Source organism: Diabrotica virgifera, chromosome 9, assembly GCF_917563875.1.
Source record: "Diabrotica virgifera virgifera chromosome 9, PGI_DIABVI_V3a".
NCBI classification, from domain to species: domain Eukaryota; kingdom Metazoa; phylum Arthropoda; class Insecta; order Coleoptera; family Chrysomelidae; genus Diabrotica; species Diabrotica virgifera.
This window is the reverse complement of record NC_065451.1, coordinates 36,159,650-36,182,270: the sequence shown is the minus strand read 5'-3', so window position 1 is coordinate 36,182,270 and position 22,621 is coordinate 36,159,650. Positions and strand designations below refer to the sequence as shown.

General features: G+C 34.3%; 1 protein-coding gene across 1 annotated transcript in view; it reads right to left on the bottom strand.

Moving 5' to 3' along the window:
- The window catches only part of LOC114329376 (sensory neuron membrane protein 2), a 164,856-nt gene that overhangs the window by 116,255 nt on the left and 25,980 nt on the right, over positions 1-22,621 (bottom strand). The window contains exons 2-3 of the mRNA XM_028278453.2: positions 20,365-20,562; positions 8,633-8,790 (exon numbers count right to left, since the gene is read on the bottom strand). Of these exons, the coding sequence (XP_028134254.2) occupies positions 8,633-8,790; positions 20,365-20,499 (293 nt within the window). The 5' untranslated portion in view covers positions 20,500-20,562. The remainder of the gene's footprint in view (positions 1-8,632; positions 8,791-20,364; positions 20,563-22,621) is intronic.

Here is a 22,621-nt window from a genome sequence, read left to right as displayed (position 1 = left end):
AGGTAGTATATTTCCTCCAATTTTTAGTGCTTCTGATACTATTCCATCTTCGCCTGGGGTTTGACTATTTTTTATTTTCTTCAGAGCCTCTTTGATTTCTGATTTTGTTATATCGGGCATTAAATCTGATCCTTGATTTAATACCCCACTTTTTACTGTAATTGGAGGTTGCGTATTGTCATCTTTTTTCTTGATTTATATAACTCTGTGTAGAACTTTTCGACTATTGTTAATATTTCATCTCTGTTTGTAGTTTCTTTTCCAGTTCTCTTTCTAAGTTTTTTGATTTTTATTTTTCCTTTTTGTACGCTTTTCTTCAAAACTTTTATGTTCTTATTTTGCTCTATTGCTTGTTTTGTTTTTTCTACATTGTAGTTTCTTATGTGTTTTCTTATTGCCTTTGTGATCGTCTTATTTATTTGATTTAGCGCTTCTTTGCTGGAACTGTTATTTCCTTTCATCTGTCGTCTTAGTTCTATAAGGGTTTTAGTAGGTTGACTTAGTTTTTCATCTTTTTGGTTTGTTGGGTTGGACAATATTTAGTTTGAGCCTGTTGTATTGTGGTGATTATTTGTTTGTTCAATATATTAATTTCTGTTGTTGTTGTATCTTTCAATGTTTCACTAATATATTTTTAGAACTCCTGAATATTAGTTGGCTTTGCCCATTTCCCCTAATATACTGATTTTTAATTTTATCCTTTTTTGTTACTCCACTCATCCATGTACACATTCTCATTTCCACCACATGCATTCCTTGTTCCTTTTTCTTTTTAACTGTCCAAAATTCAATTCCATACATCGTAGCCGGTCTTATTGCTGTTTTATAGAATTTTCCCTTCAGCTTTATTGGAATTTTTGTCACACAAAACATCACTCGCTTCCTTCCATTTCATCCATCCAACCTTAACTCTATCGCATGCATCTCCATCGATTTCCCCGATACACTCTGTAATACTGATCCTAGATACTTTAAACTCTCATTTTTCACAATCATTTCACCATCCAAAGATATCATTTTATTTGTAGTAACTCCATCTTTAAACGAACATTCCAATTACTCTCTTTTTGTCCTACTAAGTTTTAAAACTTTTTCCTCAAGAGCTTGTCTCCACTGTTCCAGTTTTTGTTCTAAGTCGCCTTCACTATTTCCCACCAACATTACACAATCAGCAAACATTAAGCACCAGGGAATGAATGTTACCCTCTAGTTTCGCTGTAATCTGATCCAAAACTAATGAGAATAAATAAACAAACGATTATACTAATACGCCAGGGAAATAAGGCAAAAATATACCATGTTCGGGACACTTGAACAGCCAGGTTGAGGTTGAAAATTGGTTTTTTGGATACTATATACCTAATAAATTATAAATACAAAAATGCCCGTCACAGTTTGGATGAGAAATTTAGTTATTAACAAATAAGGGTCAAAAATGGGAGTTTTTTCGTTTAAATCGCTACAGGTAAAAATAGGGTAATTAAATACCTTATTTATAATCTTTTTCTTTTAGTAGATGAGCCAAGGTTTAAAATAGCGCATTTTGAATTTTGATCCGATCATTTTTTGCTTCGGATATTGCAAAATTAAACTAAAATTTCTAAAATAAAAAATTTGCTATAACTTTTGCGAAAATGAATTTAAGACTTTCATATTGCACGAAAAGTTGAGTCAAAGAGTCCACACAATGCACAAAAAGTTTTAAGAGTTATTCTTCAATTAGTTTAAATTTTATTTAATTTTTACCATGTTATTGTTTAGAAAATAATAATGATACAGCAATTCTGTGGAAATAAAATGAAAGAAGAATAGTCATATTTTCAACACATTTAAAAAAATCGTAAAAAAGTCTTTTTTATCACTTCGAAAACATTATACTAAAATAGAGTCATTTTTGGGTTATTAACAATTTGAATAACTTTGTTAATATTGACTGTAGGCTAAAACTACAATGGGATTTGAAAAACTGGTATTTTTATACGAATTTTCAAGGAAAAACTTTGCGCCTTGGTTTATTACGGTCAAAGTTAGCCACTTTTTTTAATTAATTGACGGCTACTTTGTTTATAACAATTAAGCAACCTAACAAGAGCCATTTTGAAGTTGAAGGTATATAGTTTATGTGTAAAAGTTTAAGTAAACTTTGAACTTCAACAGAGTGGTTAATAAAGTTTTAAAAATGGCGTCCTAACGGAATGGATTCGTGGTCGGTGGAGGGGAATTATTAAAATTCGTGCACTTAAAAAATGAAACTGATTCTTCAAATATGCTGCGATTAATATCGCCGGAGCTTGTTGATGGATTGTGATCATAATTTTTTTAATTTGTATGTACTTGTAGTCTTATAGAGTACGTTATGTACACACATCCCCACTTAACATTACAAACTGTTAGAGGGAACTCCGCTTATCACTCAGGGATATGAAAAATAGATTACGACCAATTCTTAGACCTACCGAATACACATATATTATAATTTTATAAAAATCGGTCAAGCGGTCTCGGAGGAGTATGGAAACTAACACTGTGACAGGAGAATTTTATAGATGTAAATATATAGATGGCTATTAACAAATAGGGGTTGGTGATAGAAGAGTAAAAATTAAGGGTTGTATGTATTTTTTAATTCTACATTATATAAAATTAAGGTAGATAATTTTGTCTAAAAAAATTTAAAAAAAAATGTCAGGCGGGCAACCCCCCTTATAACTAAAGGATATAAAAAATAGATTAAAACCCATTCTCCGTCCTATAGGATGTACGTGTAAAATTTCATAAAAATCGGCCAAGCCGTTTCGGAGTAGTATGGTAACTAACACTGTTACAGGAGAATTTGATGTATATAGAAGTAACTGTGAATTAAATAATAAAAGTGGCTAACTTTGACCCTAATTAACCTAGGCAAAAAGTTTTTTTCTGAAAATTCGTGTAAAATACCAGCTTTTGAAATCCTAAAGTAGATTTACTCTATAGTCAATATTAACAAAGCTATTCAAATTGTTTATAAGCCAAAAATGAGTCTATGTTACTAAACTGTTTTCGGAGTGGCAAAAACGACTTTTTAAAGATTGTTTTCAATACTTTGAAAACATAGCTATTCTTCTTGCATGTGGTTTCCACAGAATTTCTATATAATTATTATTTTCTGAACAATAACATTGCGAAAAAACAGCTCTTTGCGATAAACAAATTGAATAAAATTTAAACTAATTGCCGAATCGTCTTAAAATTTTTTGTGCATCATATGGAATGTTTGACTCAACTTTTCGTGTAATTTGAAAGTCTTAAGGCCATTTTCGCAAAAGTTGTAGCATATTTTTTATTTTTAAAATTTTAGTCTTACTTTGCAATTTCCGAAGCAAAAAATGATCGGACCAAAATTCAAAAAGTGCCATTTTAAGCCTTGGCTCATCTACTAAAAGAGGGATACTATAAATAAGTTATTTAATTACCAAATGTTGAATGGGTTGCATGCGAGAGTTCATTTTAAATGAAGTAAAAGACAGACGTACTCTCAATCATTTATTGTAACTTCCGACGACCGGTTTCGCTCTCTAAAGTATGCAGAGCATCTTCAGGTCAAGGGTTAAACTCACTAAATGCTACAAATAAAAACCAGAGTTAGACAGAGAACAATGTCTGGTTGTAAAAGATGCTAAAGATCCATAAGATCAAGCCAATATTGAACAACATACATAAAAGTAGTTAAGATAGCAGACAAATACATATGCATGTAAACTCGGGGGCGGTAACAAACGTCCCCAAGCTCACAAACACATGCAGATGTATGCCGTCTATAATCATGCAATTATAACGTGTCGTACTTACATTCGGTTACAAGGAGCTACTACCTCAGTATTCATTAACATGATATTTCTGCTTAAGTTATGCTAACGGGATATGGTGGAATAGACGGAGAATGTTGCAAAGGTAAACAAGTTTATGGAATTTGGGAATTCTTGAGGGTGAAGAGATAGTTGGTGAAAGACAACCAACAAAACAACAACAACAACAACAACAACAACAACAACAAACAAACAAATATGTGCCTGTTATAATAACAGGTACAGATTTGTTGGTTGTCTTTCACCAACTATCTCTTCACCCTCAAGAATTCCCAAATTCCATAAACTTGTTTACCTTTGCAACATTCTCCGTCTATTCCACCATATCCCGTTAGCATAACCTAAGCAGAAATATCATGTTAATGAATACTGAGGTAGTAGCTCCTTGTAACCGAATGTAAGTACGACACCTTATAATTGCATGATTATAGACGGCATACATCTGCATGTGTTTGTTAGCTTGGGGATGTTTGTTACCGCCCCCGAATTTACATGCATATGTATTTGTCTGCTATCTTAACTACTTTTATGTATTTTGTTCAATATTAGCTTGATCTTATGGATCTTTAGCATCTTTTACAACCAGACATTGTTCTAACTCTGGTTTTTATTTGTAGCATTTAGTGAGTTTAACCGTTGACCTGAAGATGCTCTGCATACTTTAGAGAGCGAAACCGGCTGTCGGAAGTTACAATAAATGATTGAGAGTACGTCTGTCTTTTACTTCATTCATATTTAATTACCCTATTTTTACCTGTAACGATTTAAACGAAAAAAAATGCCATTTTTGACCCTTATTTGTTAATAACTAAGTTTCTCGTCCGAACTGTGACGGTCATTTTTGTATTTATAATATATTAGGTATATCTTCTTCTTAAAGCTCCTATCCGTTCCGGATGTTGGCGATCATCATGGCTATCTTGACTTTGTTTACCGCAGCGCGGAACAGTTCAGTGGTAGTGGTGTTATACCACTGTAAATTTTGAAGCCAGGAAATGCGTCTTCTTCCCGGTCCCCTTTTATTATTTACCTTCCCTTGGAGAATCAGTTGGAGAAGGTCGTAACGTTCTTGATTTCTCATTACACGTCCTAGATATTCTAATTTTTTTGTTTTGATGGTTATGAGAATTTCACACTCTTTCCCCATTCTACGCAGGACTTCCACATTAGTAATTCGGTCAACCCAGGATATACGTAAGATGCGCCTATAACACCACATTTCGAAAGCTTCGAGCCGATTCACAGATGCAACAGTTAGTGTCCACGCTTCCATTCCGTAAAGCATAACTGTGAATATGTAGCTTTTCAACAGACGGTATTTTGTTTTTAATATGTCTTGACTGTTGAAAATGGGTCTCATTCTAACGTATGCTGATTTCGCTTTTATTATTCGCTGTTTAATTTCTGTCGAGTGGTCCCATTGTCTATTTAAATTCGTACCCAGATATGTACATTGCTCAACTCTTTCGATATTCTGTTGGTTGACTGTAAGTTGAGCGTTTAATATTGGTTTTTTACTAATTGTCATAAATTTGGTCTTCTTTATGTTAAGAGCTAGTCCATATCTGTTGCTGACTTCTATTATACGATTTGTTAATATCTGTAAATCATTCAGATTATCGGCGAAAACTATGGTGTCATCTGCATATCTAATGTTATTCAACCATTCACCATTTATTAATACTCCCTTCGCACAACCGTCTAAAGCTTCCTTAAATATCCATTCAGAGTAAATATTGAATATTAGTGGAGATAAAATACAGCCCGGTTATACTCCTCGTTCTATTGCAATTTTATCAGTTAACTGGTCTTCTATTTTGATTTTGGCCGTTTGATTGTAATAAATGTTTCTGATAATTCTTAGATCTTTGTCGTCAATTCCAATTCCTTGCATTAGAGTTAATAATTTGTCATGTTTTACTCTGTCAAATGCTTTCTGGTAATCTATAAAGCATACGTATATATCACAATTTACATCCCTGCATCTCTGAAATAGCACTTGTACAGCAAAAAGGCCTCCCGTGTTCCCAGAGCAACACGAAATCCGAATTGTGTTCTTGTTTAGGTATATAGTACCCAAAAAATCCATTCGCAACCTGGCTGCTCAAGTGTCCCGACAAAAACCTTATTTATCTGGACTATAAAGAAATCAGAGTTTGAATAGAAAAGGCTAGAGGTGCATTCAATAATATGAAACAAATATTATGTAGTAGTTACCTCAGCCTAAATCTTAGAAAACGAGTACTAAAGTGTTATGTATTTTCGGTTCTTTTGTATGGTGTGGAGACGTGGACTCTTAATAAACAATGTCTCAATAGATTGGAAGCATTTGAAATGTGGATATATCGAAGAATGCTGAGAATCTCCTCGACAAACAGAATAACAAATGAAGAAGTACTAAGAAAAATAGAGAACAGCAGGGAGATAGTGGATTCCATCAAAATAAGAAAACGACAATATAACACTACATATAACACGTGGTGACAGATATGAACTCCTAAAATTAATAATGCAGGGAAAGACTCCAAGGAAGGCGCAGCCAGTGGCGCACCCAGTGGGGTTTTGGGGGTTAAAACCCCTCCCAGGGCATATAAAAAAATATATAAAGAATAGTACAAAAATGTAACTTGTCTTTCAGAAACAATACAAAAAAAGTTCGGTGCCAAGCCATGCTAGGACAAATAATCCCCGGACAAAAAATCTCCACAAATTATCCATGGACAAACAATCCCCCGACAAAAAATCCCCGGACAAAAAATCCCGGACAAAAAATCCCGGACAAAAAATTCCCAAGAAATATTTGCTGCCGAATATTTCTCTAAAAATTTTCCCGTGAGTGCAATCGACTCAAATGTTTTTCAGCCTTAGTGCGTGAGAGCTATAGCAATCGCCATGAAACCGCTTTTTGGCACGAAAATAATGATTAGCAATTAAGATTAAGCGTGAATTGTAATTTCGACTACCAAATTTCGAATTTCAATTCCATGCCGAAAACTTCAAATTTTACATGACAAACGAGTGTGAGTTTTTTTCAAAAATCGTGGAAGATATGAGGAATGAGCTAAGACTGTGGGTACCATGCTGTAATTATTCGCTTAAATCTTTTACACCCTGCTTTGAATAACTATGTTCAAAACATTCCCTATTCGTGATGATAGCTGCTGGTCCGAAAAACGATAATCATGATTGTAATGCAAAAAACCTGTTCCTTTTTGTAAATTTAACGTCAAAAATATTTAGCCACTATCATTATCAATGGCGTTGTAATTCTTCGAGTGTCTTTGCGAGTGGTTTATTATTGCCTTCCATGTTTGTTGGTCCTGTTCCACTATTTCCCATTGTCTCACTCCCATTTTCTCCAAATCATCTCTGACTGTATCTTTCCACCTTTTTCTAGGCTGTCCTACAGACTTTCACCAATCTGGCCTCTCCCCGAGCAGCTACGTCTGGTTTGATTTTTGGATAATTTTTCGCATGGCATATTCTAAGGCCAGGTTAAACAACAATGGGGATAACGGATCTCCCTGTCTCTGTCCAGAATTTACGCAGAAAGCATTTGATATTTCCCCACCTTCTTTAACTTGTGCAAAGAAGTTACTTACACACATTTACGTTACCGCAGTTAGTTTCTTAGGTACGCCCAGCTCGACCATTATAAATTCCATAGTGTAGGATGATTAATTAAATCATAAGCCTATTTGAAATCTATAAAGATCTGATGCACGTCTTGATTATACTCCCAGTCCTTTCAAGCATTTGTCCAATAGTAAATATTTGATCAACAATCGATCTTCCGGGCCTGAAATCACACTGGTACTTAGTCACCAACTATTTCTTCGACGTAAGGTAGTAATCTTTTTAGTAATACATAACGAAAAATATTTAGTGATCAGTTTCAATTCACTGCAAGCAACATGTCAGAAACCTGCTTTAACAGCTTTCAAAAGCTATGTCAAAAACCTGTGTTCTGCGTTTTCATAACAAAGCTAAATACTCCTAATAGCGCAAACATTTTTCATCGATGCACACAGATAATAGGCAATGTTTTGAATTTAGTTATTCAAGTCAGAGTGAGCAAAAGATTTAAGCGAATAATTATAACATGATTCCCGCACTGCCTTAGCTCATTCCCCATATCTTCCACGATTTTTGAAAAAACTCACACTCGTTTGTCATGTAAAATTTGAAGTTTTCGGCATGGAATTAAAATTCGAAATTTGGTAATCGAAATTACAATTCATGCTTAATCTTAATTACTAATCATTATTGTCGTTCCGAAAAGCGGTTTCATGGCCATTGCTACTCTTATGCACTGAGGCTGAAAAACATTTAAGTTGATTGCGTTCACGGGAAAACTTTTAGAGAACTATTCGGTCGCAATTATTTCATGAGGATTTTTTGTGGAGATATTTTATCGAAAAAAATCTGTCAAGATTTTTTTCCGGGATTTTTTGTGGGGATTTTTTGCCCGGGGATTATTTGTCCGAGGATTTTTGTCTGGGGATTTTTTGTCCAGGGATAATTTGTGGGGATTTTTTGTCAGGAATTATTTGTCCGAACCCCGTATAAGCCAACCCCCCCTAGAGGAAAATTCTGAGTGCGCCACTGGGCGCAGTATACATAAGTAGAAGAAAAATGTCCTGGCTGAGAAACCTCAGAGAATTGTTTGGATGCAGCTCAAGTGAACTCGTATCGGGCTGTAGTGTCAAAAGTTAGAATAGCAATTATGATTGCCAACCTTCATCGCAGAAATGGCACGTAAAGGAGAAATTATGTTAGGTACTTACCTAAATACATAGGGTCCTACTTCTTCAAGTTTAGGAACTGCCCCGTTCATAACAGCCGGTCCATTTCTTACTGTAAACAAATATACCCCTATGTATATCGGTATCGGAAGCTTCAGAAATCTCCCCCATTGATCTGAGTTTTCGGTCAGCCTAACTGACTGAAAAACGTAAGTAAATAAATAGATAAATAAATAAATAAATAAATATATAAATAAATAAATAAATAAATAAATAAATAAATAAATAAATAAATAAATAAATAAATAAATAAATAAATAAATAAATAAATAAATAAATAAATAAATACATAAATAAATATTAAAAAAATCAGTAAATAAATAATTATTTTTTAAATTTCTATTTACAATTTACAATTCGTCTTCTTTAGCCCTTTTTGCACCCAAAATTGAACAATTTGTAATTTAATCACAATAAGTAAATAAGTATTTTTATCCACAAGTGACTTGCGGGAATTGATTTATTCGTCTACTTGAGCGTTTAGTATCTATATCTATAGAATAGTATTCTATAGCAGAGGTTTGCTCAAGCGTTTGCCAAGGGTGACGTGGAACATTTAAGAAAAGTCGAACAACCGGCTGCTGCTGCGCCACTGTCCAATCGAAACATGTTGACTAATTATTTTAGTCCAGAAAGCCACTGCGCATCCGCTAGGAAAAATATTCCGATTCGGATTTTTTGCACAATCTTACTCTAAAAGGACCCCTTTTAACAAATTTGCATGTTGCCAGGACCAAAAGTTGGTCAAAAATTTTTTAAACGTTTCTTTTTTTGTTTTTTTCCTAAAATTTATTTTTTTGCATGGAACAAAGTTTTTTTTAGGTTTTTTGGATCATTCCAAACAGAAGGTCTGTAGTGACTTTTCTCTAAAGTCGATAGTTTTTGACATATAAGCGATTAAAAATTGAAAAATTGCGAAATCGGTCATTTTTAACCTTCAACCACTATGCGAAAAACTTAAAATTTTAATATTGCCAAAGTAGGTAGGTATTCTTTAAACATCGATTGATGAAATCCCGAAGAGTTTTTTGCAATACAGTAGGTATTCAAAACTCCTTTGTTGTTTAATTTCTAATCACGCGTGCGCGACACTTTTTTCCACTGTTGCGTTGCATGTGTATTATACAGTATGGTGCAAATGAAAGGAATAAATTCGTTATTTCGTAAACCGGCGATTTTAAGGAAAAATCCCGAAACAGGTCGATTTTTATTTTTAAGTTATGATATTGTGGCATACATGGTATACTAGTGACGTCATCTGTCTGTAGTCCTGTCGCCAGGGGGGGTACAACGGCCTCCTGTATTCAGATGGACTTACCCAAGTTTTTTTTATGTATTTTGACCTGTCGAACACGAATTTTTTGGGTAACAGTTGATCCGGATGTCGATAAGATTGTTATAAACCAAGAAGTTGAGGAATCACATAACAGCGATTTCTCGCAAAACAAAACATTTTTTTGTACTTTCTGGTCCATTTTAACCAAAAAATGTTCCTACAAATTTTTTCGTAGGATGCATAGTTTTCGAGATAAACGCGGTTGAACTTTCAAAAAATCGAAAAATTGGAATTTTTGAACCCGAAAAACTTTTGATTAAAAAATAAAATAACAATTCTGCTTACCGCATTTGAAAGTTCAAGTCAAATTGTATCGGTTTTAATTATTTGTATTGCCAAAAATGTATTATTTTATTGTTAAAACAAAGCTATAAACACCTAGTGCTTGAGTGATGTTTCAATGATTTCTCATTTAAAATCGAACGAGTACGTAGAGGAGGTAAAAGTGCAAGCGGGCTATTTCTAAGTAGCATGCATGCATTAAAACGCATGTATTAGGCACGGGAAACAGTATGTGTTTATAGCTTTTTTTAACAATCAAAAAATAAATTTTTAGCAATGCAAATATTCAAAACAGATATGATTTGACTTAAACTTTTAAAGGCGGTAAGCAGAATTGCTATTTTATTTTTTATTCAAACGTTATTCCGGGTCAAAAATTGCAATTTTTCCATTTTTTGAAAGTTCAACCGCGTTTATCTCGAAAACTATGCAGCCTACGAAAAAACTTGTAGGGACATTTTTTGGTTAGAATGACCCAAAAAATACAAAAAAATGTTTTGTTTTGCGAGAAATCGCTGTTATGTAATTCCTCAACTTCTTTGTTTATAACAATCTTATCGACATCCGGATCAACTGTTACCCAAAAAATTCGTGTTCTACGGGTCAAAATACATAAAAAAAACTTGGGTAAGTCCATCTGAATTAAGAAGGCCGTTGTACCCCCCTGGCGACAGGACTACTGGGCGTGATGACCTAATCGATGATTTTTTTAAATGAGAATAGGGGTCGTGTGGTAGCTCATTTCAAAGTTTCTTCAATTATCTATTCAGTAATGTAACCATTTATATAATTATTTTATACAGGGTGTCCAAAAAATTTTTATTAAATTAAATTATTTGACAAAAAAGAAGTAGAAGAACACCCTGTATAAATAATTATATAAATGTTTATATTACTAAATAGAGAATTGAAGAACCTTTCAAATGAGCTAGCACACGACCCCTATTCTCATTTAAAAAAAATCATCGATTACGTCATCACGCCCAGATGGATGACGTCACTAGTATACCATATATGCCACAATATCACAACTTAAAAATAAAAATCGACCTGTTTCGAGTTTTTTCCTTAAAGTCGCCGGTTTACGAAATAACGAATTTATTCCTTTCATTTGCACCATACTGTCGGTGGAAAATAGTGTCGCGCACGCTTGATTAGTAATTAAAAAACAAAGGAGTTTTGAATATTGTATTGCAAAATACTCTTCGGGATTTCATCAATCGATGTTAAAAGAATATCTACCTGCCTTGGGAACATTCAAATTTTCAGTTTTTCACATATGTAGTTTTTGAGAGTTGAAAATGGCCGATTTCACAATTTTTCAATTTTTAATCGCTTATATGCGAAAAAGCTTTATTCCATGCAAAAAAATATTTTAGGGAAAAAAAAAACAAAAAAAAAACGTTTAAAAAATTGTTGACCCACTTTTGGTCCTGGCAACATGCAAATTTATTAAAAGGGGTCTTTTTTGAGTAAGATTGTGCAAAGAATTCGAATCGGAATATTTTTCCTAGCGGATGCGCAGTGGCTTTCTGGACTATTTGTGCATGTGCATTCTTGATGGCGACCGAGAAACAAACAACCGAATTCGACCGACGCGACTGCTACCTGCATTGCATTCATTCCACAGTTTAATTCTTGCAGCCGATGAGTGAATTTTGTAAAAATTAGAGTTAGATTTCAAAGTGAAAGTTTTAGATATAACTGCAGAAGAAAAGTGACGACGTCAGTAATTATATTCATTGGAATTAATATGTATAATATTATGTACTTTTGTTGCTATTTTTGCCATAAAATATGTCTTGCCACTATTATGGTTGGAAAATACCTTTCATTGTTGGCAATTTTTTGCTCTCTTTTATTTGGGACATTTTTTTCATTCCATAATAACGAAAAATTGGCTGAAATCTGGGTCTTTGAAAAGGAAACGTAGTGAAGCATCTAAATCCACTGATTCAGTGACAACTAGCAGATATCGAGAAGATTCAAATGTCCACGAGATCCATCCGAGTCCAGCTCATCCAAGTTGTTCTCCCTCAATTCGTGGAAAGGAGGTTCCTTACCAAAAAGAAATTCAGGGAAAAATAAGAAGGTATGATCCTAGCTATCTCACGTTATATGGTTTTATTTAAGTTGGTAACGAACAGGCATCAGCAGGCCAATGCGAAGGCCAAATTGTTGATAATGAGTGCTTGGTTCCATCTAAATTAAAAAGACATTTGGAAAGTAATCATCCTGGTTTAGCCGATAATGCCGAAGAAACCTTCAAACGTCGTGCTTCATCTCATCAGGCAGGGTCATGCATGATGGAAAGAGTCTGCAAAAATGAAAACGAAAACGCCACTGAAGCATCATTTATTGTTGGTTTGCACATTGCAAAAGCTGGAAAACCCCATACCATTGCCGAGAAACTGATTAAACCTTAAGGCCACCCATGAGTAGATATATAAGAAAAAAATGATATAGAGTGGAGTAAATGTGTGGATATTTGTAGTGATGGAGCGGCTGCAATGATTGCTAAAATTAGAGGTGCGGTGTCTAGAATAAAGGTAGTGGCAGAAAATGCCTCCAGTAGTCATTGTGCAAGTGTAGTACAAGTGATGTAACAGACATCATGAAAAGCAACTTGGGGTACAAACCAAAGAACAAGAAGCAAAAATGGATGACAGAAGAAATACTATTACTAATGGATGAACGACGACGACACAAGAATGACCCAGAAGGCAATATTATATTCAAAAAACAATAAGGCACCTGGACCTGATGAAATCCCTTCAGAAATACTCAAACTACTAGATGAAAGGGGAATTTCAGCACTACATAAAATATTTAATTTTATTTATGAAACTGGTTGCTATCCTCAGCAGTGGTTGCTCTCTACATTTATTCCCCTACCCAAAAAAGTCAATGCAAAAAGATGTGAGGATCACAGACTCATTAGCCTGATGAGTCACACTTTAAAAATATTCTTAAAAATACTACATCAAAGATTATACAAAAAATGTGAATGGGACATCAGTGATTCTCAGTTTGGGTTTTGGCAAGGTTTGGGAACAAGAGAAGCAATAGTAGCAACACAGGTGTTGGTCCAAAATTGTTACGATCAGAGGAAGGACGTATTCCTCTGCTTTCTAGACTACGAGAAAGCGTTTGATCGTGTCCAACATCACAAGTTAATGCAGATCCTCAAGAAGCTTGATATAGACCAAAAAGACATAAGATGCATTGAAAACTTGTACTGGTATCAGGCAGCACAATTAAAAATAGACAATTCTATATCCAAATCCATACATATAAGAAGGGGTGTTCGGCAGGGATGTGTGCTTTCCCCTCTTTTATTTAACATTTATTCGGAAGCCATATTTCAAGAGTCTTTGGAAGATGCAGAGATGGGAATCAAAGTGAATGGAGTATTAATCAACAACATACGATATGCTGATGATGCTGTCTTAATTTGCGACAACATAGCAAATCTTCAACAACTTGTCACTATAATCGGAGAATACAGTAAGCGAATGGGATTAGAGATTAATACCAAAAAGACCAAATTCATGATCATCTCCAGAAACTTGGATGCATTTGAAAACTCCACCATAACACTGAATACTAAGTCCATTGAGAGAGTGAGCAAATTCAAATACCTAGGAACGTGGCTTTTTGAAGACTGGGCATCGGACAGGGAAGTAAAATGTCGCATTGAGCAAGCTCGACAAGCTTTCGTAAAATTCAGGAAGGTACTGAGCTGCTCAGAGTTCGACCTTACACTGAGACTAAGGTTTACTAAATGCTACGTGTGGTCGGTGCTGCTATATGGCATAGAGGGCTGGACACTCAAAACGAGGGATATAAACAGATTAGAAGCCTTCGAAATGTGGCTTTATCGCCGTATCCTAAAGATACCATGGACGGCGAAAGTCACAAATGTGGATGTCCTTAAAAGAATCAACCAAGAACGTCAGCTTTTCGAAAACATCAAGAAAAGAAAAACGGCGTATTTGGGTCACATCATGCGACACGAAAAATACCAGTTCCTTCAACTTAAATCCAGGGTAAAATTGAAGGCAAGAGAGGAATAGGACGCAAGAAAATGTCCTGGCTCCGAAACATAAGGCAATGGACAGGGATTACCGACATACAATCACTGATCCACATTGCAAGAAACAGAGAGTTAATGGAAAATGTGATCGCCAACATCCATTAGTGGATTTGCATTGAAGAAGAAGAAGAAGAAGTCATTGTATCTTACATCGACATTCTTTGGCAACTAAAAAAATGCCGCAAGATTTGAAAGACGTATTGGATGGTTCTGTGAAAATAATTGACCATGTGAAGAGCCATCCGCTTCAAGCATGCCTTTTAAAGCTCACCGCTGAAGATATGGGTATGGATCACTTCAATCTTTTGCTCCACACAGAGGTCCGGTGGCTATCGAGAGGAACAATTTTAGGGAGACTATTTGAACTAAAAGATCCACTTATTATCACATTTACAAAGAAGTCTTTAATCCAAGAATTAAAAGATGTCAATTAGCTGCTAAAATTGGGATACTTTGCAGACATCTTCGAAATAATAAATAAAACCACCTACATTTTTCAAAGCATGTGTTGAAAAAAGGAACCTCACAAATTTCTCTCGATTACAGGAATTTGTTATAACAAATGAAATCAATCCCCAAACGAACTTCTTTGAAATTGTTATTGCTCATTTGCACGGTTTGGAAGAAAGCTAAACTATTTTCCTGACATTGACTCAGATGACTTATATAGCTGGATGATGGACCCGTTTTCGTGCGACCCAAAAAATAAAACTGTGGGAATGACAAATGAAGTTCTTCAAAATTTACTTGAGATCAGCGAAGATAGCAGTTTAAAACTCAAATACCGTGAAGGAAGCCAAAATGAGTTCTGGATGCAGGTATATTTAGAAAACAATGTTGTTGGCAAGGTTGCAGTGAAAAAACTTATGTGTTTCACATCGACTTATCTCTGTGAGTCTTCTTTCTCCGCATATGCTTACATTAAAAACAAATACAGTAGCAAACTTCAAGCATCAAGGGATTTGAGGGTCAAACTTACAAAGATTCCCATAGTTATAAAGGATAGAATGAAAACATCATCGAAACAGTTTCATTTATTACATTAAGTAAGAATATTTGAATATCAAATGTACTGTATTTCATTGATCTGAAATAAAGTTTATATTAAAATCAAATGAGCCTCAGAATTGTATTTTTTTCATTTTTTGTCATTTCTCAAATCCCTTCAAGGGTTGGTGTGCCTAGAAATATTTTTAGCCCTACAAGGGTGCCGCGATTAAAAAAGTTTGAGAACCGCTGTTCTATAGAAACGTAACACCAATATTTCGGCTAACAACACTACCAACACGGCCACGATTATCGCCAAAATTTTAATACTGCAACATCGAAACTGACATTTTATTATAGCCCTGTCGTCATTCAGACCACCGTGTTAAATGCCGCGAGGTACTACGTCCAATAAAGATGAATTGAAAATAATATCAAATAACACATTCCTTACTATTAGGTCTGGATACCGCGTACCAAAAACAGTTGATTAATAGCAAGCTTAAAAATTTGTTAATAGCTTAAGGGTGTCTAATCGGACACACTTTGATATATGGGAACACTGAAACAGGGGAAGATTTAATTATGGAACAGGTTAAAAATTTGGAACGTCATACTACGAAAACGTCAGATGTATTTTATCGGACAGAACTTCCAATTCATTTGTTACCCTTTCATTAAACTCTAATGCAAAAATCAGACTGCTATTACTTACCAACATGATTCCTGTCATTTGACATGTTCTTCGTGTTCCACTCATTAAAATGCCCAGATGGTGATAAACACCAGTCTGATTTTTGCATAAGAGTTTAATGAAATGGTAACAAATCAATTGCAAGTTCTGTCCGACAAAATACATCTGACGTTTTCGTAGTCTGACGTCCCAAATTTTTAACCTGTTCCAGAATTAAAACTTTTCCTGTTCCAGTGTTCCCATACATCAAAGTTTGTCCGACTAGACACCGTTGAGTTATTAACAAATTTTCAGCTTGCTATTAATCAACTTTTTTTCTTATGCAAGATCCAGACCTATATGAAATTATGTTTTGGCATGTCCTACATATTATCTTTTGCCTAATTATTGCGTGCATCCTCTTGTATTCGTTTTTCTTGTATCTTTATTTCTGACTTCTCTGCTTTGGTCCATGAGATTAAGTGTTTCTTCTGTCATCCACTCTTGCTTCCTTGTGGTTGTTACTGCACTTAGTTTTGTTTCTTAAACGGTCTTTAATATATATTTTATTTTCGTCCAGTTTTCCTCTCTACTTGGATCTTCGCTTGATGTCAACTTTATTATTTGTTTTTATACACTGGTTATTTCTTATTTTATAGTATTATTTACATACTGAAACGAATAGAAGAATTTTACACGGAACTCTACAGAACACATCAACAAGACGATGAAATGAGACCAGCACGGAAATTAATAAAAAATGCTGGATCGGAAATAATGCCAAAAGTAACAATTTCAGAGGTAACTACAGCATTGGAAAACATGAAGAGAAATAAAGCTGCAGGAGAAGATAGGATTACCACAGATATGATATTAGAAGGAGGTAAGGAACTCATTGCAATTGTAAATAAGCTTATAGACAGTTGTTTACATCAGGGCAAAGTCCCTAAGAGCTGGAACAACTATAAAGTAATCTTATTACACAAAAAAGGTGATAATCGAAAGTTGGAAAACTACAGGCCCATCAGTATACTGTCACACCTGTTTAAAATACTCACCAAAGTCATAACTACCCGACTAACAAGGAAATTAGATGAATACCAACCATATGAACAGGCAGGTTTTAGAAAAGGCTATTTAACTTCCGATCATCTGTTAACCACAAAAATATTAATAGAAAAATGTAACGAATACAAGTTTCCAATTTTTATAGCATTTGTAGACTACGAAAAAGCTTTCGACAGTATAGAACACACGGCCGTAATAAACGCAATGCAAAATTGTAGAATAGACAGCAGATATATTAACTTAATAAAATAAACTATGAACCAAGCTACAGCTACATACTACCTAAATGAAAATGAATACACGAACACTGTACCATTAAACAGGGGAGTCAAACAGGGAGACACTCCATCACCCAAACTGTTCACCTTAGTTTTGGAGGACGTGTTTAAAAATCTAAATTGGAAATATAAGGGAATAAACATCAATGGCCGGTACCTCAGTAATCTACGATTTGCGGATGACATAATCCTAATAGCTACTGACCTTCCAGAACTGCAAACCATGCTTTCAGAACTACACACAGAATCTTCTAAAATAGGACTGAAAATGAATTTAAACAAAACAAAAGTCATGCACTCCAGAGAAACCGTGACAATAATAAACGACAAAGTTATAGAAAAAGTTGAAGAATATATATTTACTTAGGACAAAAAATAATACTAAATAGGGAAATTCAAACGGAAGAAATAAAAAGAAGAAGAAAGTTGGCAGGGACAGCATTCGGCAAACTGAACTATATACGCAGAAATCAGTAAATTCAACTACATCTTAGATCTAAAGTTTTTGATGCATGCATTATTCCGATATTCACATATGGGGCACAAACATGGACAATCACAAAAAAGAATATTAACATACTCAGAGTCGCTCAACACGCGATGGAAAGAGCAATGTTTGTCATATCACTTAAGGACAGAAAAACAAACATATGGATAAGACAGAAAACCAAAGTCACCGATGTGGTACAAAAATAATTAAAATTGAAATGGGAATACGCTGGATATGTAGCTAGGAGCGATCTAAACAAATGGCACAGAACAATTCTAACCTGGAGACCATACGAACACAAAAGACCCAGAGGCAGACCTCCTATGAGATGGACAGATGATCTGAAACGAACTGCCGGAAAAAATTGGCTACAAGTAGCGTACAACAAAAAACAATAGAAAGGAAGACTTGAAGATGCTTATGCTCTGATGTGAACGTGAATGACTAGACGAAGAAGAAGAGGAAAGTATTATTTGACATATTTTCTCTATCTGTAACTATTTGTTTATTCTTCCTCATAACCCTTTTCAATTTTTCTCATTTTCTTACCAAAATATGGTAATCTGTTGGTATATCTGCACTTGGATATGTTTTGATTGCTAATACTGAATTTCCTAATCTTTACATTATACATATGAAGTCTATTTGGTTATGAACCACTCGTTCAGATGTATCTGCTGGTGTAAAGACGTGTGAAGATGACGCTTTTAAGTTCTAAAAGTCTGTTTGTTAATACTATTTGCTTATCAACACAAAAATATGTCATACATATCTCCTCTTTCATTTTGTATTCCCAGACCATATTTTCCTATGACACCTTCCTGTTCTCCTTCGTCAATCTTCGCATTAAAGTCTCTCATGAAAATATTGAGCTCGTGTTTCTTTTTAGATGCTAGTCTAAATCATGATAGACGTTTTTAATTTCTTTTTCTTTATAATCTTATGTGGGTGCATATGCGTGTAATATATTCACATTTATTGTTGTTGTTTATATTTTGTAACACAAGTGTCTTGTCTAAAAATATGACATGTTTTACAGCTTCATTTGGTTCCTTCGTCGCAATTGTTGCTACACCATTTTTTATTTGAATTGTCTTCTCCTGAATAGTATACAATGTGATTATTTATCGTTTGTTTGTCAGATCCTGACCATCCTATTTCACTTATTCCAAGGATACTTATATTTGGGAGCTTCATTTTTTTATGGTGTTCTGAATCGTTCCTGTTTCATGCTGGTACATGCTTCTGGTACATGCTTCTTATATTCCACGTATTTACCTATTTTTCTTTTTTCAAAAAATGTATTCGTGCTTCTATCTGATGGGGAGATTCTTAACACCCTGCTCCATTTAAGGAGCAGCCATACTCGAGGTTGTTGTATTTATCAGCCATTCCCATGATTTTTTCTTGGGAAAGCTAGGCTCTAGGTCATCATCATCATCAATGGCGCTACAACTCTTCGTGAGTCTTTGGCGCGTTTACTATTGCCTTCCATGTTTGTCGATCCTGTGCTATTAATTCCCATTATCGTACTCCCATTTTCTCTAGATCTTCTTTGACTGCATCTTTCCACCTTTTTCTAGGCCGCCCTACAGGCCTTCTTCCATCTGGCCTTTCCCAGAACACATTGTTTATAAGGCGATTGTCGTTACTGCGTATCACATGCCCTGCCCTTCTGAGTCTATTAGCCTTTATATATCTGACTAGATTTTCTTTTCCGAATAGAGACTCTAGCTCGTTATTGCATCTGCGCCTCCATTCGTTTGTGACGCTATCTCTGTAAGGGCCATATATTATTCGAAGGGTTACGTTCGAACACCAACAATTTATTTACTTCTATTTTATTAGCGTCCATGTTTCGCTTCCATACGCGACTGCTGGTCGTAATATGGTCTTATATATTTGGATTTTTGCACCTCGTGAGAGAAGTTTTGACTTCATTAGATGTTTCATTGCAAATGCTCTAGGTGGTTTCCCCTTATCTTCCTAGAGTGTCTAGTAGAAGGAAATATAGTGAACAGTCTGCTTTCGGAAACCTAATAGCCAGTCGGGGTCAATAGAAAAAAGAGTTAGCAAGAGAGGCTGATAGGAAAGATTAAAGACATTTCAGTCAAGACAAATTGAAAAAGAGTAAGATATGAAGGCCCTTATGATCCTCCAGGTGCGTACCATAAGCGTATAAGTATTCATACACTTTGTGTTCTCGCTCATATTTCGTGGTGTTGACTACATACTGTATGGCTCGTCCAGCATGCCATAGCGTGGATGATAGGATGCATGTCATTTTTACAATGTAGATACCCCACTTCATGGCCTGATAATACATAATTCTATATAAGACTGTATAAATATTAATAAAAATTGATCACAGACATAGCAAAAGAGAGAAACCCATTAAATATTAAGGTTGTGTATGTTATCTCCTTCAAGAACATAAAAAAACGTGTTTGGTGACATTTCTCTTATATAATCTAAAAAAATGATAATAGAAGTAGATTACTTACTGCGTCTACTTGAGAGTTTACTATCCGTGGTATTCCATAGAAACTTAACAACAATATTCCTGCTAACACCACTACCAACACGGCCGTGATTACCGCCAAAATTTTAACACTACAACAAATACAGGGGCGCTTCATGATAGTCCTGTCGACTAATTTACACCGTGTATATAGCGAGGTGCTGTGTCCAACAGAGAGAAACTGAAAAGAATATCAAATAATGAGCTTTAGGACTAAATCAGATCCACTTGAAATATTTTGATTAACAATGAACTTCATTTGACTGATAGGTATTAATTGTTTATCGCTTTCTATCGAATTACAATAGCGGTGAGTACATGTTATCATTGTTGTTATTACCTGATATTATTTGTGACCGATTTATGGATACTTAAGATTTTTAGATTTTTATTAGAAAGACTTATTTTATTAGAAATGTACATAGATATAGCACACGTTTATCAATACATTGGAGAATACACTGCCGAGATTAAAATTAGGGCCACCCCGTAATGTGTTTTTCTCTTCTTTCTCTGTAAATTTATTTTTCTCATCTTCTTCTTTAAGTGCATTGCCCTCCCTGAATATTGGCGATCAGTCGCATGATTTTTACTTTGTCCACAGCTGACCTAAATAGTGTCGCAATGCTCACTCCATACCACTGACGAAGGTTCCTAAGCCAGGATGTGTTTCTGCGTCCGGGGCCGCGCTTTCCCTCTATATTTCCTTGAATAATCACATGTAGCATTTCATCGGATTTTTTATCACGTGGGAAAAGTACTCTAGTGTTGTCCTTTTTTTTATATTCAGTACCTCTCTAACTTTGGTTAGCCGCTACATTACCGCTTGATTTGTTACTCTATTCATCCACGATATCCTCAATATTATGCGGTAAGCCCATATTTCAAAAGCCACAATAGTCCAAGGTAATAAGGACTTTCTCGGGACACTCAAAGATCCAGGTAGCTGACTACTTTTTTAGTTATTGTAGACATATAGGAAGAAAACCTACCTGTTTTCTGCCTAGAGGTCGCGTCCGTTTTTTAATTATTAACAATTTAGTGCATAAATCACGATTTTTTTCGATTTTTTGCACTCCATTCAAAAACTAAATAGTTGACATTAAATTACAAAATTTAGTTTTTTATAACATTGAAAAACCTTCAAAATGCCGATTTTTGAAAGTTAAAAAGTTAGTTTGTTGCTACGCAAACTGCAAAATAAGTGAAAATCGTTATTTGTTAATAACTTTTACTAAAACTACCTTAAAACCTTAGTGTTTCACTCAAAGTTGGATATTGGGGTACTTAATAAACTCTCAAAATTTGAGACTGATCCATTAATTAGTTTAAAAGTTATTCTATTTGTTTATCCCAGAGACCTTTATTTTGCAATAAGATAAGACAGAAAATAATGAAGATAAAGCAATTCTGAGTATGCCAAATGAAAGTAGAAGAGTGATAGTACCAAAATGTATTAAAAAAAGATAAAAATTGATTAACATAGTCAAAAATCCTAATGCCAAATTTTTAAAATTTTGTAGTTTATAAACATTTAGAATAACTTTAAAAATGTTGTCCGTAGAAACAATCTTTTTATATATTCGAAAAGATAGTATTCTAACACGAATTTTCAAATAAAAAAAATTAGCCTGGGCTCATTTGGGACAAAGTTAGCCACATGTTTTTTTTTAATTCACAGCTAATTTGTTTATAATAATTAAGGAATCTCATTAATGCCATTTTAAAGAAGGGGATTTGTATTTTTTCTTAAAAAATTTTCACAAACATTATACCTTCACAGCACCCTCTACGATTTTTCAAAAATATAGTGCAAACGATTACTAGGAGGAACCTACTTAAAATACCGAAAAAGCAATTTCAAACGAATATAATTTGTTGTATCTCCGGATCAACTCAATGGATTTTGATCTTTCTTTTTTTAATTGGTATGTAATTTTTACGTAAATTACAAATATGCAATTTGTTTATAAATTTATTAATTAATAAATAGCCTAATTTGTTTAAACAATTCTTGAAAAAATATTTTTTTTTACAAAAATCGATTTTTTTAATCATAGTATCATTAATGATCACAGAAAAAGTTAAAGTACACTTTAATAAATAAATGATTTTTATTAGATAATTATTTATTGAAGATAATTTATTTATTAAAATATACCTTAACTTTTTCTATGATTAATAGGGATAGTATTATTAAAATCATGGAGTTTTGGGAAAAAATTATTTTTTCAAAAATT